Source organism: Rhinoraja longicauda, chromosome 10 (genome assembly GCF_053455715.1).
Source record: "Rhinoraja longicauda isolate Sanriku21f chromosome 10, sRhiLon1.1, whole genome shotgun sequence".
Classification (NCBI taxonomy): domain Eukaryota; kingdom Metazoa; phylum Chordata; class Chondrichthyes; order Rajiformes; family Arhynchobatidae; genus Rhinoraja; species Rhinoraja longicauda.
Window position 1 is genome coordinate 14,531,342 of NC_135962.1, and position 17,626 is coordinate 14,548,967.

A 17,626-nucleotide genomic window follows, 5' to 3' on the forward strand; every position below is an offset into this window, starting at 1 on the left:
GAGCATTAAATGTCACTCCATATCTGATCAACTGCATTTTTTACTTTTCTTCAAAGGATGGCTTGTTTACTCTGCTTCTCCGAAACTCCTCGGGTCATGTAAGTGCTTCAATTTAGGTAGAACTGGACACTGCAATCTGATAATTGTAATGATAATTGTAAAATGGTGCATTATTTTCACTAACACCACTGGTTTTCAGCAGGAAACGCATCCTACTCTGATCCAGGTGTTTGGAAATCCTTAACCTTACTGTTTGCCAAATGCGTTAAGACCTTTGGAAATTGTGCATAAGGTAAAGTTTACACCGATGAACCAAAACGTTATAGGTGAAGTGAATAACATTGATTATCTTGTTGCAATGACACCTGTCAAGGGGTGAGATATATTAGGCAGCAAGTGAACAGTCAGTTCTTGAAATTGATGTGTTGTATGCAGGAGAAACGGTCAGGAGTAAAGACCTGAGCGACTTTGACAAGGGCCAAATTGTTATGGCCAGATGACTGGGTCAGAGCATTTCTGAAACGGTAAGGCTTGTGGGGTGCTCCCGATCAGCAGTAGTGAGTACCAACCGACAGTGGTCCAAGGAGGGACAAACCACAAACTGGCGACAGGGTGTTGGGCACCCAAGGCACATCGATGCACGAGGCAACGAAGTCTATCCCGTCTGGTCTGAACCAACAGAAGGTCTACTGTGGCACAAGTCACAGAACATTTTAATGGTGGTCACGGGAGGAATGTGTTACAATACACAGTGCATCACACCCTGCTGTGTATGGGCCTGCGTAGCCACAGACCAATCAGAGTGCCCATGATGACCCCTGTCCACCGTCGAAAGCGCCTACATTGGGCATGCGAGCGTCAGAACTGGACCTTGGAGCAGTGGAAGAAGGTCGCCTGGTCCGATGAGTTCCGTTTTCTTTTAGATCATGTGGATGGCCGTGTACGTGTGCGCCGTTTATGTGGGCAACAGGATGCTATGTAGGAAGATGACAAGCCGGTGGAGGGAGTGTGATGCTCTGGGCAATGTTCTGCTGGGAAACCCTGGGTCCGACCATTCATGTGGACGTCAATTTGACACGTGGCACCTACCTAAACATCGTTGCAGACCAGGTACACCCCTTCATGGCAATGGTATTCCCTGATGGCAGTGACCTCTTTCAGCAGGATAACGCGCCCTGCCACACTGCACACATTGTTCGGGAATAGTTTGAGGAACATGATGAAGTGTTCACGGTGTGGCCCTGGTCTCCAGATTCTCCAGATCTCAATCCGATTGAGCATCTGTGCGATGTGCTGGATTAACCTGCTGTTTTGTCTCCTATAAATTGTATTTGTTGCTTGACATTTTTTACAGCCATGGGAACAGACAAGACTGCTCAGTAGAGGTGACATGTTTCCATTCAATAAATCATTCTCATTTTATTACCACAGAATAACCACAGTGGGGACTACACAGGAGACAACATCCTCTGCTGTGATTTACCTCCCCATTTGCGACAGCAACAGACGATTTATCCTCATCATTTAAATTCCTCGGGGGAAATGTACGTGGTATTCATAATTGTCACATGCATAGTTCAACTCCTATGATTCAGAATCTGCTAAAAAATGTTATTCTAATATGTTGTTAAAACACGTGATAAGTTTTAATGGCACCGAGCAAAGAATGTGGAGACTTGCATTCCTTTTTTTTAGTAAGCGAAAGTTAAATTTCTACCAATCCTTGCTTCAAAATATGTTCTTGATTTCACTCAACGATGCCCTGGATCTATCTGTTTTTTTTCCCACATCAAATAGACTGCACTTAACCTGCGAAAAGGGTCAATATTTTTATAACAAGTAATTCCCAAGGTGGCTCAGATGGAATGAAATTTTGTCCCCGGGTCAAAAGATTATAGGTTCAAGTCCCTCACTGGAGTCCCCCAATGTTGGGGGAGTCCAGAACAAGGGGCCACAGTTTAAGAATAAGGGGTAGGCCATTTAGAACGGAGATGAGGAACAACTTTTTCAGTCAGAGGGTGGTGAAGGTGTGGAATTCTCTGCCTCAGAAGGCAGTGGAGGCCAGTTCGTTGGATGCTTTCAAGAGAGAGCTGGATAGAGCTCTTAAGGATAACGGAGTGAGGGGGTATGGGGAGAAGGCAGGAACGGGGTACTGATTGAGAGTGATCAGCCATGATCGCATTGAATGGCGGTGCTGGCTCGAAGGGCTGAATGGCCTACTCCTGCACCTATTGTCTATTGTCTATTGTCTAAGAGTGCAAAATAATGAGCACTGGAACTCCAGTGACGTTTGAGGGAATGCTGCAATATCGGTAGACCTGTCTTTCAAAAGTTTTTGTCCCACCCCCTCTCCTGACATCAGTCTGAAGAAGGGTCTCGGCCCGAAACGTCACGCATTCCTGCTCCCCTGAGATGCTGCCTGACCCGCTGAGTTACGCCAGCTTTTTGTGATACCTGCGGCCTTCATGGTACAATACACCGTGATGATGGTCTGGATGGAAGGAAGTGACGAGCCTGTGATGGACAGTGCTGTGTCCACCGCTCTGTGCAGGGTCAGGATGTCAAGAGCTGAGCAGCTACCATGGCACACTGAGTTGCATCCTGTCAGAATACTTCCTTATGAACTCAAGAGAATCATTATGGGCATGCCAAATCTCAAACACTTTAGAATGTAAAAATGCCCATTCTTAATTCCCACATATCAGTGCTTAGGAAGCTGGCAATATGGATACCAATTGGAACTTGAAGGTGTCAACCATCTACCTCGCAGCTCCATTGATGGGGAAAGAGTTGTGTTCACCATCCTTCCCTTCTGCTTCCTTAGGCTAATAACCAACTGACCCGAAACGTCACCCATTCCTTCTATCCAGAGATGCTGCCTGTCCCGCTGAGTTACTACAGCATTTTGTGTCTATCTTCAGTGTAAACCAGGATCTGTAGTTCCTTCCTACACATTTCTTTTGTCTTACTGTCGTTAAGGGCTAGTTTGTTCTGATACCAAAAAACAAGGTTCATGATCTCTTTCCCGTGCTCTGCCTCTTTGTTGTTGATCTGGCCAACAATTTATAAATTTAAATTGTTATAAATTGTTGATGCTATACTTGGCCACACAACCATTGGTATACAGGGAGTAAGCAGGGGACTTAGCACACAACCCTGAGGGGCATCGGTGTGAAGTGCCAGGGTGGAGAAAATGTTATAACCAGGGCTAACTGACTAAGGTTTGCCGGTCAGGAAGTCCAGAAGCCACTTCTAGATGAAAGCTCCAGAGCCAAGGTCCAGAAATTTAGAGATGAGTTTATTCGGTATTATGGTGTTGAAGGCTGAGCCAATAAACTGCATCCTGACATGAGTGTTCGTATTGTCAAAGTGATCCAGAATTGCGTGTAGTGTCAGGCAGATGGTGTCTTCAGTAGACCTATTATCCTGATGGCGCAGACCTGGGCAACGACCAATCTTTCACATCACTTCATTATAGTCCGTATTAGAACTACTGGGCGTTAATCAGCTCACTTTTCCTACGGACAGGAATAATGGAGGTTTTGGTAAGAAAAGATGGGATAGTGGAAGTTGTTGAAGTGCGAGATTGGTATCGGCGATGACTGTGGTTAGTTGATTGGCACGCGCATTCAGAACCCGACCAGGGACTCCGTTTAGAGAGTCACTTTACAAGACTTTACCTTCATGAAAGCAGATCTGACTTCCGCCATTGAAACAAATAGGACAGAGCCAATGGACAATGAGGGGATGGTCTTTGGTGGAATTTTAATTGTCTGTTCAAAATGGGTGTAAAAGCAGTGAACCCATCCAGTAGAGAGAGATCGCCACTATTTCAGCATGTTGCCCGTGACGGCAATCAGACCCTGCCATGGATAACTGGCATCTGCTTGACTGAATTTAGCCTGTAACTTGGTCTGGAATTCTCTTTTGGCATCCCTGATAGCCTTGGAGAGATCAGAATTGGCATTCTTGTCGACTATGGTGTCATCCTTCTTGAAAGCCTCAGATCTATATAAATTTCTCTGTTCAGCCAAGGCTCTTAGTTAAGATGAACCCTAATTGTCTAGGTCAGAATGCGGTTATCACTGTATTTCTCAATGAAACTGATGATGGCTGAGGTATTCACATTCAACCTGGGTGAAGTGGTCTTGAACATGTTCTACTCCACCGAATCAATGCAATCCTGAAGTAGACCCTCAAGGGCCTGTCCCACTTAGGCGATTTTTTAAGCGACTGCCAGCGACTGTCAAAGTCGTAGCAGATCGCCAAAATTTTATTTTACCCTACGACAATGACCATGACAATGCCAAGTCAGGTTGAGATTACACCGTCTTTGGAAACATCGCAAAATTCCTACACTTATCAATGCTTCTCCGGCGTCCTAATTTTCGCTGAAATCACTGACAAGTCTGTAATTACTTGAGAGTTTTGAAATATAACATCTTGCCCGGGTTAATTGAAAACCTAGCTTCACGGTAACAAGGCATAAACTGGATTGACTTCCAGTTTGCTGATAGCAGTATTAAGAAATTTAATTTTAAACGCAGTTAAATGGATTTTTGTGCGAGTGTGGGCATTCTATGAAAATGTACGGGAGATGCATATCTGGTTTCTGGGTTGCATATCTGGGTTGGGAGCCTACTTTAAAAGTAATCGCTGATGGCCATAAACATCACGAAGTTCCCACGCTTACCTGACCGTCAAACTGTCGCCTCCAATATACCTGTCAAATGTCCTGACGGTAAATAAATTGGTTAAACACAAGTATTTTATAGTATCTTCAAATGACTTTACTTAATTTAATATTACATGCTTCTAAATGCATGTGCGACAACCTAACAAACCTGGGGACAGCATGCGACAGCGCCCGCAATAAGCAACGATACCTGGTGACAAGCCAGCTGTCGCCGAGAAATTGAAATCTGGTTAATTTTTCAGCGACGCGCCGAGATCTACTACGATTTTTTGAAGACTCCTCACGATCATGACCGCGACACCCCGGTGAAAGGTCGGCGACAGCCTAGTCGCCGGCGGTCATCTTAAAATCGCTTAAGTGGGACAGGCCCTTAAGTCTCCTCAGACCACAGCTGCGTGACTCTGCATTTTGAATTTGATTCTAATGTAGTTACATTTTGAAGTTATGTTATTGTGGGATAGATTGGGGAGTTTGCAAATGGTAGAGTTTTCAAATGCCTGGTGCTCCTGTCCTTCTCAATGATAGAGGTCATGTATTTAGAAGGAATGGCTGAACAAGCCAGTGCATCTCCTCAATCTTGGATCCTTATGCCTGCTGCACACAGAATATGAGAACTCACATCTCTGAAACGGCACTTGGCAAAATCAAATTTGGCCTTACTTTGGAATCAAAAATTATTCAAAATAAATGTTGAAAATATTTCTCAGCAAAAATTTGCAGCAGACATCATTGTTTGGCTCTATTCATTTGCATATCTACAGTGCACCAGGTGGTTGGCTCCAGGTATCAATTTATTCCAATTGCAAGGCACATTTAAGTGCTGCATTCTTAAATAAATGGGCTTCCTATAAAATATGAGATTAATTTTCAGCTCCTGCACAGAAAGATAAATCGACTGACAGGCCAAAAAAAACAGGTGGAAAATTCAGTAGAACAATGTCCTTACATCCACAATACAACCTGGTATTGTAGCAGGTTGTAATGTAATGTCATGTTTTCCCTCAATAACTTTTAAGTACAAGCTGGAACGTAGATAACGGGCTATTTTGTGAAAGTGAATAATAGTGTTCTGATGAGGAGCCATTCTCTGCCAAAATTATCTATGTTGGTTGTTATCTCAATGACCGAAGGCAGTCACAACCTTCTATGGAAATCAAGACTTCACTTCTGTGCTGCTGTTTCTAATAGCTTGTGCACCCTGAATGAAGTGCCATCAAAACAAATGATTACAAATTGCAGCTCACAACATACTCGGGTCAATTCAGTGGATCAAACAGATGCTGTCCAGCCCGCTGAGTTACTCCAGCTTTTGTGACTATCTTCAGTTTAAACTAGCATCTGCAGTTCCTTCCTACACATCCTTGGGTCAATGTTGAGTAAGTAATCCTGGATACAGTGGAGGGAAAGCATTAACCTTACACACAAGAAGCAAGGGCAAATTGTCTTATTTAAGTAATATTTAATCGGTATTTATTGCCTATATAAAAACAAACTGCCGGAGATACCCCACAGGTCAGGCAGCATCTGTGCAGAGAAAAGGACAGACGGCTTTACAGGATTCTTCAGACAGAAGGCTGCCTGATCTGCTATGTTCTTCCAGCAGTTTGGGTTTCACTCATGATTCCAGTATCGACAGTCTCTTGTGTCTCCAAATTGCCTGTAACTTATGGTACAATGTCAGCCTGAACATTAATTATTTGCACATTCGCTGCATCTTGTAAATCTACATGTTTGTTGACCAAAGGTATCGAGGGGTAAGATCATGTGGAATGTAGGAAAATAGGTCACAGCTTGGCCACGATCTACCAGAGGACTATGATTGAAGTGCTTTTAAGCTCACTCTTGTTTTCCTGTTCTTTAATAATCTATTATTAAGTATTACGATTTAATCCTTTTGCTTCTTCATACATTTGTCATCTCACTTCACATCAAGAGAGAGAATTTTAGTTTCTCCAAAAGAATCGATGGCTATAAAATTTGCACGCACATTGTTTAGGTACAGATTTTATTTGTGTGATACCCAACCCGCATGAGTTATGCTAGGTTGCTACCATGTTTCCAATGTATACTTATTTAAAGTAAACAGACTGAATCATCAATCACAGTGGTGCAAAATTGGGGTTCAGTGACAGCTACTCCATGCAGCAAACTCACAGATCAAGGATGACTTGTGGGCAACACAGTGGCGCAGTGGTAGAGCTGCTGATTTGATGCGTCAGAGATCCGGGATCGATCCTGACTGCGGGTGCTGTCTGTACGTAGTTAGCACATTCTCCCCGTGACCATGTGATTTTTTTTAACATTCCAAAGACATGCAGGTCTGTAGGTTAATTGGTTTCTCTAAATTGTCCCTAGTGTGTAGGATCGAACTAGTGCACAGGTGATTGCTGTTTGGTGCGGATTCAGTGGGCCGAAGGATCTGTTTCCACTCTGTATCTCTAAACTAAACTAAATACATGTAGAGCAACTGGAATGGTCCCAGTTTTCACTGTTGAAATGGATCATCAGCATCTTTTGGACTGGCTGCTAAGTTTTATCTGGTAGTCATTATTTTTAAACTCAACCAGTGTTTGTTGCTTCCACACTTCTTTAAAATTGCCAAGGGAGCTACCTGCAGCAGGACTTGTGTCTTGACTTATGAACTTCCACAATTGCCAGGGGTCCTTGGGTATTCTAGGCCACAAACCGATCAAAAAGGAACGAGAAGCAGTGGAAAGAAAGGATCCTAGCAGGAGCTTATATACTTCTGGGGATACCAAGGATGTTTCTCCTCCCTGAATCTTAACAAGGGTTAATGCATCTTCACTTCAATAAAGGTTTTCAAAATACACTTCATTCATAAATATCCAAGCGTGTGCTATGCAGAATATTTAAGTCAACATTTTCATTGTGTCATACTACACCCATGCTTAAGTTATTTATATGCATCCTTTGAGTAAATAGTTCATGGGGTTTAATTACAGATCCCAATTAATTAGCATCCTGTGGCACATGATATGCCAGCACTGTGTCACGCTGCATACTCAGAGCTAAAATTGTGGATCCATATAAAGACACTTTGCTGCCCCTCTAAGGTCACGGTGGCCAGGCATTTTTAGGATTTACATCCTTTCCCGCTGGAAATTGAAGATTTTTGCCACATATCCCTGATCGATGTCCAGATTTGCATAGAGCCAACATATATCGTTCTCTGAAGATAGACACAAAAAGCTGGAGTAACTCAGCAGGACAGGCAGCATCTCTAAAGAAAAGGAACGGGTTGAGTTTCGGGTCGAGACCCGTCTGAAGATGGGTCTCGACCTAAAACATCACCCATTCCTTCTCTCCAGAGATGCTGCCTGTCCCGCTGAGTTACTCCAGCATTTTGTGTCGACCTCTGGTTTAAACCAGCATCTGCAGTTCCTTCCTGCAAATATCGTTCTCCCTTGCCTAAGAACTGGAAGCAGAATGAAAAACCAGCTCTACAAGTACTGTCGACTTCCCTGTGGTGCAATTCACCAATTATTGCACTCATGTGGCAGCCTGAATGTATATCATATGCAGAAAGTAAATTCCGCTCCCTCAGTGTCCAGCTGGTATGTGACAAACCAGAACACATCACGCAGTCCAATACTCAATACAATCTCCAGCAGTGCCACCTCCCATTACCTGTGTCTGATCTTAGGCAACAAATGTCAGGGTGGCCACAGGGTGGAAACTTGCTCTACATTAACCACTTTGCTTCTGGTATACAACTCATGAGCCAGCAAGTTACTGAAAGCAAATATACAGGTGCAAAACTGACAGGAAAGCCTTTATTTAAGAGGATTTGAGCGCAAGAGTGAAGTTATTGTTACTGCAACTGCATAAGGAACTGATGAAGCTACACCTGGTGCATTGTGAACAATGTGTAGGAAGCAAGTGCAGATTGGGGTTTACACCAAAGATAGACACAAATTGAAGGAAGCATTTAGTGGGTCAGACACCATCTGTGGAGGAAAAGGACAGACGATGTTTTGGCTCTGGTCCAGCACTTTGTGTTTTTGCCTCCTGCTGAGGTGGGAAGGTCTGGTTGTACGTGTCCAAAACAATGTTGGGAGGCACAAATAAAGTCATATAGCATAGAAACAGGCATTTAGCTGACCAACACCATGCTGGCCATCAAGTACCTACTTATACCCATTGCATTGTCCAATGCGTGGGGCCTTCCATACCCACTAGAGTCAGAGAGTTATAGTCAGACAGCTCAAAAATAGGCCCTTTAGCTCAACTCATCCATGCCAATCAAGATGCCCCATGCAAGCTAGTCCCATTTGCCCACAGTTGGCCTACATCCCTCAAATGCTTTCCTATCCATGTACCTGTTCAAGTGTCTTTTAAATTTTGTTATTGTACCTGCCTCAACTACCACCTTGGGCAGCTCATTCCATATACCCACTACACTCTGTGAAAAATTTGACCCTCAGGTTCCTATTAGAACTTTCCCCCCTCCACATAAAGCAATGCCCTCTTGCTTCTAGATACCCCTACCCTGGATAAACAACTCTATGCATTTAGCCTATCAATTACCCTCATAATTTTATGCACCTCTGTAAGATCACCCTTTAGCCACCTGCGTTCCAACGAAAAGAAGTCCTAGTCTGCTCAATCTCTCCCTATAGCTCAGGCATTCGAGTCCTGATCAAATCCTGGTAAATCTTCTCTGTATTCTTCCCAGCTTAATGACATCCTTCCTTTAGCAGGGCGACCAAAACTTAACACTGTATTCACCAACATCTTGTACAACTGCAACAGCCCTTGTGACCGTATTAACCCTTACAAATCTTCATAAGCACACTGGTTAGTCACACACACATTTTAGATGCTATCTGGTGTCTCTACATGTAGGAATATTCAGATTTCTCAGCCATTTGATGCAAGTAGCACTAAGGTACAATCTGTGCACGATTCACTGTCAGTTTATCCCTTCCACAAATCACACTAACTCAGACTATCGCCATGAATCTATTTGGATGGAGGATACATGTCTCCGATTTGATAACAATTGGCGGACACTCAGCATAACACTCTTCTGTACACCAGCCTTTCAACATAACCGAGGGAGTTTACAATAAAACTGATATAATCGTCCAAGGTCACGACTTTCAAGTGTTGTGTTGGATTAAGAATTGAACTGCCGCCTTTTAATGGGGTATCAAATTATTATCATACATCAGCATGCTGCTGAGGGTGAATATTACAGTGCTATTGAGATTACAGAGTCTAAATTTAAATGCAATAGGAAATATAGTGCATCATATCGCATCAAACACTTCAGGTGATTTGTTTGCTTCCAAAATCGCAGAGTAAATAACTTTAGCAGAGGACTGAAACAGCTTTCCAATGAGGTAGAAATTGTTTTTCGTGTCATTTGAGAATTAAAATACTTTTCTGCCAATAGCTTTATCCTTGCTTCTTTGCGGTTTTTTTTCTCTCTCTTTCTTATACACTTTCAATTGTTTTCTCTTCACCTTTCTCTCCAAAAACCTATTTCTCATTTCCTCAGTTTGTAAGCTTCTGTACTCTCCTGCTTTGTGCCCGTCTGTCTTGTACGCCTACGCCGACTTAATCAGTTTCCACCTTATGTCAAAACACTGCGTGCTGGAGTAACTCAGCAGCTTAGGGAGTATCTGGGGAGGGAAATGGACAGACATTTTTTATGGTTGGAATGTTCCCAATCCATTCCCTCCCCCAGACGCTACCTGAACCAATTGAGTTCCTCCAGCATGTGTGTTTTGCTCAAGCTTCTCGCAACCACAGTCTCTTGTATCTTCACCTTACATCCTTTCTTAAAGGTTATCTGCAGAAACGGGCACGGCGTTCAGCAGCAGGGAGGTAAAGGCCAGGGTAAAAGTTCTTGCAAAGCATGAGAGTGACAGAGAAACTGGGGAACCCGGCCTGATGAGGCTGTGACTGTGGAGGGAGGAAGGCGGGAAAGGGAGATCAACGTTTTGAAATGTAAGCAAAACGGAATCAAAGAAAACCAAATCAAAAGTAAAGAAATTAAAGTTAATATGTCTGCTTCTACAACAGAACATCATCCACAAAGTGAGGGGCTTTCTACATCTTTGTCTCTTCTCCTATCAGCATTATCTCAATCTGCATAGTAGATTGTCTATACCCTTTTTCCTCCACAGAGCATTTGCTGCTCTCTTCTTTCTCAACTCTTTCTCTAACCCTGACGATAGTAGCCTCTCAACATGCTCACTCTCCCCACCCTCCCTGTAGGCTCTTGTAGTTCCCTCTAACCAAACCGGCAGCATGGTGGTGCAGTGGCTGAGTTGCTGTCTTAGTGGCAGAGACCCAGCACTAAGACTATTGGCACACAATTTATATTTTCTTGCTGGACAACATGTCTCCTTACATATTCTTGGAAAACCCAGGCTTCCTTCCTCGAAAAACTTAATTAGAATTTTCTCACATTTAATCAATTTTTCTGATCCTCTCTCCCTCTCTCCCTCTCTCCTTCCCCCTCCCCCTCTCTCTCTCTTTGTTGCTGGCTTCAGTAGTTTTGCTGGCTTCTTTTTTCCCATTAACTATCTCAAAGGGATACACGACTTGCATGTCAAATTAGCTTCAACGTTAGATAGTAAACGCACTAATCTATAATAAATTATATTACAGCGTAATCCTGCATGAATCCAATTTACATTCCTGCTCTAGTTCACTTTTCCATTGAAAATGAATCTCATAATAGATTCATAAAACCTCCCCATGTCTATAACATGAGCTACAGCTCAGTAGATAACAAAACACAAAGTGTTGGAGGAACTTAACGGGCCAGGCAGCATCTGTGGAGGGAATGGATAGGCCACATTTTGGGTCGGGACATTTCTTTAGGCTGATAGTGGGGGGAAATTTGGAAAAGTGAGGTGGGGTGGGACAAAACCTGGAAAGTGATACATGTGAAGGGGGATTAATTGGTAAGTGAGTGGAGAATGTGTCAAAGAGTAGAGGTGAACCATATCAACCATAGCCTCACCCAATTAAAGGTATTCATTTGTCCAATCCATCTCTCCCCATCTTCTCTAAAGGTTTACAGATAGTTCAAATGAACTTTGCACAAAAGAATATTCTTCACAATCCCTGTGAATAGTTCAATATGTGCATAACAATGTACAACCAAGTATCTCAATGTGAAAGCCAAAACAATATTGTTTAAATAGCAGCCATCTCATTGCATAACATGTATATTGAAAAATGCAATCAGTCCAAATCATGAGCAGTATATAGATTTTGAATACCATCACAATTTTCTATCCTTAACAGCCATTGAATTTCACTATCCACATTTTTTCATTATAAAATTGACCTTGGGGCTCGAAAAACTGATAAACACCACTGATTCGTTGGTGTAATTTTATTCTCTATCACTTTAGCATCAGGATTGAATTACTGTCTTCTATTTCTGTCCCAATCTTCCATCACTGGATTTAGAGAAAGGGTTTATCAAAATGTCTGATATGCATCTATACAAAGAGTAAGGCACACCAATGATAAAGTGACATGAGTGAGTTCTATTCAGCCTTCCAAGCTGAGAAAGTGCTGCACACAATGGATTATTTCAGTCACGTTGCAGGATGCTTGCGATAAATGAATGAGCACGTCTGACTTTGTTGTGAATATTATCAGGAGATGCTTCTTTGTCTGTTATCAGGCAACTGAACCATCCTATCAACAACTGGAGAGTGGTCCCGAGCTACCATCTAACTCATTGGAGACCCTCGGACTATCTTTAAACAGACTTTGCTGGACTTTATATTGCACTAAGTATTATTCCCTTTAACCTTTATCTGTACACTGTGGACGTTACGACCCAAATCGTCACCCATTCCTTCCCTCCAGAGATCCTGCCTGTCCCACTGAGTTACTCCAGCATTTTGTGTCTATCTTCGGTGTAAACCACCATCTGCAGTTCATTCCTACACACCGTGGACGGCTTGATTGTAACCATGTATAGTCTTTCCGCTGACTGGGTATCACGCAACGAAAGTTTTTTTCACCGTACATCGGTACACGTGACAATAAACTGAGCTAACTAACACAAAGAGTCAATGGAAATGTAATTCTAGTTTTATTTCCCATGTTAATGTTAAATACGTGCTCTGATGAATCAATCCTTTTGACATATTTAGTCTTTTTTCACGATGGCTGCCAATGACGGAATGTGAAATATTCTGGTCTACGGTTACAACCCAGATATAGCAACACCAACTCCCAACTGCACCAGTCTGAGCTTTCCAGCTCACAATCTGGCCAGTTATTGGCCATTTTATGCACACATTTGTGCTTTGGATCCCTCCAACTGAGAGGAAATTATCCAAACTTAGATCACATTAATTTTTTTCAATGTAAAAGGGAGAAGAAGATCTTCATTTTTATGACAGTACATCTGGCTTAACCCAGATGCCAAAATTAAAAATTGAGTGTGTTATTCATTCCATGTACAAGTTATAGGAGTAGAATTAGGCCATTTGGCCCAATGATTCCACTCCGACATTCAAGCACGTCTGATCTCTGCCTCCTAATCCCATCTTCCTGCTTTCTCCCCATAACCCTTGACACCCGTTCTAATCAAGAATTTGTCTATCTCTGCCTTAAAAATAAAACACTTGGCCTCCACAGCCCTCTGTGCCAATGAGTTCCACAGATTAACTACCCTCTGACTAAAGTAGTTCCTCCTCACCTTTCTAAAAGAGCACCCTTTAATTCTGACGCTATGACCTCTGGTCCTAGACTCTCCCACCAGTGGAAATATTCTTTCCACATCCACTCTATCTATGCCTTTCATTATTCGGTAAGTTTCAATGAGGTCCCCCCTCAACCATTTAAACTCCAACGAGTAGAGGCCTCGTGGTGTCAAACGCTCATCCTATGCTAACGCCCTCTTGTAACCCACTCAACAATCATTCTGGTAAATCTCCTCACAGTACTCCAAATGTGACCTGACCAGCACCTTAAGAGCCTCAGGATTACATCTATATGTAGTGCAATCAGACTTGATAGTAACTATAAATCGAGGTTCTCACATCAGAGTCCAGCACTGAGGTAAACATTTGGCAATGCTATTAATCTTCCCATCCATCTTCAGTGTCAGATAACATTGGATGTGGCACAAAATTGATTCTGAACTCAATCTGTCTTTTTCCTGTGTATAATTTAACATAAAATTACCCCAAAAATACTTAAGCACCTGGAAGCATGATTCATCAAGAAATCAAACTTTTTCTTAGTGACCTATTGAGAAACCAATCGAAGCACACAAAAACTGAAGTGATATTGGCACGTTTTAATTTTCAGTTTGATGATACTGGCAACATAAAAACAATGTAATGAAACCTGGTAATTATACTTAGATAGATAGATACAAAAAGCTGGAGTAACACAACGGGTCAGGCAACATCTCTGTAGAGGAGGAATTGGTGATGTTTCAGGTCGAGACCCTCCTTCAGACTGAAAGTCACGGGAAAGGGAAATGAGAGATATAAACAAATGATGTAGAGAGATAAAGAACAATGAATGAAAGATATGCAAAAAAGTAACAATGATAAAGGAAACAGGCTATTGCTGACTGTTTGTTGGGTGAGAACGAGAAGCTGGTGCTTGGGTGGGGGAGGGATGGAGAGAGAGGGAATGCAGGGGTTACTTGAAGTTAGAGAAATCAACATTGATACCACTGGGTTATAAGCTGCCCAAGCGAAAAATGAGATGCTGTTCCTCCAATTTGCATTTAGCCTCACTTTAACAATGGAGGAGGCCTAGGACAAAAAGGTCAATGTGGAAAAGGGAAGGAGAGTTAAAGTGTTTAGCAAACGAGAGATTAGGTAGGTCCAGGTGGACTGAGCGAAGATGTTCAACAGAATGATCGCCCAGTCAAAGTTTGGTCTTGCCAATGTATAAGAGTCCACATCTTGAACAACGGATACAGTAGATAAGGTTGGAGGAGGTAAAGTGATCCTCTGCCTTAACCAGAAAGGGCTGTTGGAGTCAAGGGAGGAACTATAGGGACAGGTGTGGCATCTCTTGCAGTTGCTGGAGAAGGTACCTGGGGAGGGGGTGGTTTGGGTGGGAAGGGATGAGTTAACCAGGAAGTTACGGAGGGAATGGTCTCTGTGGAAGGCGGAAAGGGGTGGAGATGGGAAGATGTGACCAGAGGTGGGATCCCGTTGGAGGTGGCAAAATTGTTGGAGGATTATGTGTTGTATGCGACGGCTGATGGGGTGAAAGGTAAGGACTAGGGGCACTCTGTCCCTGATGCGACTAGGGGAGGGGGAGGGGCAGCAAGGGCGGAGCTGTGGGATACCGAGGAGACCCGGGTGAGGGCATCATCCATGATGGAAGAAGGGAACTCCAGTTTCCTAAAGAATGAGGACATCTCGGATGTCCTGGTATTGAACACCTTACCTTGGGCGCAGATGCGGTGTAGATGGAGTGATTGGAAGTAGAGGATAGAGTCTTTGCAGGAAGCAAAGTGGGAAGAAGTGTAGTAGAGATAGTTGTGGGAGTCAGTGGTTTGTAATAGACGTCAGTTATACTTATAATCAGCTTGAAAGCACTGATGATAGACACAAAATGTTGGAGTAACTCAGCGGGACAGGCAGTATCTCTGGAGAGAAGGAATGGGTGATGTTTTGGGTCGAGACCCTTCTTCAGACTGAGAGTCAGGGGAGAGGGAGATATAGAGGTATGGAAGGATAAGGTGTGAAAACGGCAGATCAAAGGGGATGTTGGTCAAGGAAAATGTAGAATGGTTCTTTGTTAGCTGAGGGGAAGGTGGCAATGAAGCATACAAATGGTAACATTTAATCAGGAGGACAGTGAAGCTAGTCAGAGGATTAGGATGGGGGAGAGATAGAGAGAGGGAAAGCAAGGGTTACAGTACTTGAAGTTAGAGAAAGCAATATTCACACCGTTGGGTTGTAAGCTGCCCAAGCCAAATATGAGTGAAATAAAAACACTGATGTTTGTATAGTCTTACCTTCTGTTTCATTGTGTGATTTATATCTTACATCTTATCAAGTGTTCAAATTTGCATAACGCTTGCACCTCTCTCATCAATATCTCATAAAGTGAAATGCTGTTATTGATGTTACTTTGGTGAAAGTGCCAATCACTTTGTATGCAAAAATAGAATTGTGGAGCTCCTTTTTCATTAGTAAATGTTGACTGGGATATTAGCAGTGAACTCCTGGCAACAACAATGAATGTCAGAAACCCAAGCAGCTTTAATCTAACATGAGTTAATGATAAATGACAGTCCAATAGGTGGAAAGATTTTAGTTATGCAGTGAGGACTGCTAATCTTGTTAGAACATTGATGAGGCAAAGGCTGTAAAATGCTTGCATAAATAAAATAAAATAGCATCACAGTATCTATGAGGTGCATGGACTAGTGTCTCTACAAAATTTAGTTTGAACATAAATAGAGTTTAAGACACATTCACTGCTTTGCAAGAATGTATAATCAGGATTCACATGTTAATAAAAACACAAAATGGAAGAAATGCTCATCAGGTCAAGTAGCATTTGTGGAGAAAAAAGCAGAGTTTATGTTCCAGGAATTGAGAAAAAAAACAAGTAATTTTTGAGTTGCAGAGAAGGCTTCAACTGAGCCCGAATACCAGCGATATTTCCTTGCTCAATCTTCTTCTAGTCTCTCTTCAGCTTATCACTAAATTGCTTCCTCTCCTAAGATAGACACAAAATGCTGGAGTAACTCAGCAGGACAGGCAGCATCTCTGGATAGAAGGAATGGGTGAAGTTTCGGGTTGAGACCCTTCTTCAGTCTGAGTCAGGGGAGAGGGAGACAAAGAGATAAAGAAGGGTAAGGTGTGAAAATGAGACATCTAAAGAGATGTAATTCAAGGAAAATGTAGAATAGATCTTGTTACCTGGGAGAAAGTGACAACAAAACAAACAGAAAGGTTTGCCTCCTCTCCTTCCTGGTTCTGAGGAAGAGTCTTCAACCTGAAACAGTAATGGTATTTCGCTTTCCACAAGTGCTGCCTTTCCTGCTGAAAGTTTCCAATATTTTCTGCTATTCCGTCATATTGCAAGTATCAGCAATTTTTTTTTGTGATTATAATTTGCCTGTTGCTATATTTTACATCAACTCATATGTTTGCAGTGTGGGATTAGTTGCATATTGTTTATGGAAATGCTAGCCAAGGAATGAAAAGTAGACTTGCCTGTGATGACGCTGGGAATCTTCGACAGAAAGCTCTTCACTGTTCGAATTGGCACTCCACCTGCTTTTTCATCCTGCATCTGTATAATGATGTTTTCTATCTGTCAGAGAAAGAAAAAGACTTCTTATTAATTTGCTTTATGTTAAGTGGGGGTGGCATGATGGCGCAGTGATAGAGTTGCTGCCTTACAGCGCCAGAGGCCCAGGTTCGATCCTGCCTACAGGTGCTGTCCGAATGAAGCTTGTACCTTCTCCCCGTGACATGTGTGAGTTTTTTCTGGGATCTCCAGTTTCCTCCCACACTCCAAAGACGTACAGGTTTGTAGGCTAATTGGCTTCTGTAAACTGTAAATTGTCCCTGGTGTGTGTAGGATTGCGTTAGTGTGCAGGGATCGCCGGTCGGCACGGACTCGGTGGGCCGAAAGGCCTGTTTCAGTGCTGTATCTCTAAACTACACTAAACTAAACTCAGAGTCCTCATCAAGCCTGGAGGACAAAAGACCTGATGTCTGAGCAGAGCAATTCCCAAGGCTGATACCAGCAAAATAATTTTAGTTCGGCAGGATTATCAGGACTATGGATCAAAGGTGAGTAAATATGACTGAGATGTATTTGCCCATGCACTCTGAACACGCATTCAAACAAATGGAACTAAACATGGATAATCATGTAAGGCAGCTACTCTGCCACTGCACCAAGACAGGGAAAAAGTAAAGGAAAAAACTA

At 42.7% G+C, this 17,626-nt stretch overlaps 1 protein-coding gene across 4 annotated transcripts in view; it reads right to left on the minus strand.

The window, feature by feature from the left end:
• Positions 1–17,626, minus strand: part of LOC144597219 (regulator of G-protein signaling 6) — a 354,481-nt gene that overhangs the window by 104,697 nt on the left and 232,158 nt on the right. For all 4 annotated transcript variants that reach the window (XM_078406237.1, XM_078406238.1, XM_078406235.1 and 1 more), the window contains exon 3: positions 16,903–17,002. In XM_078406237.1, coding sequence (XP_078262363.1) covers positions 16,903–17,002 — 100 coding nt within the window. The remainder of the gene's footprint in view (positions 1–16,902; positions 17,003–17,626) is intronic.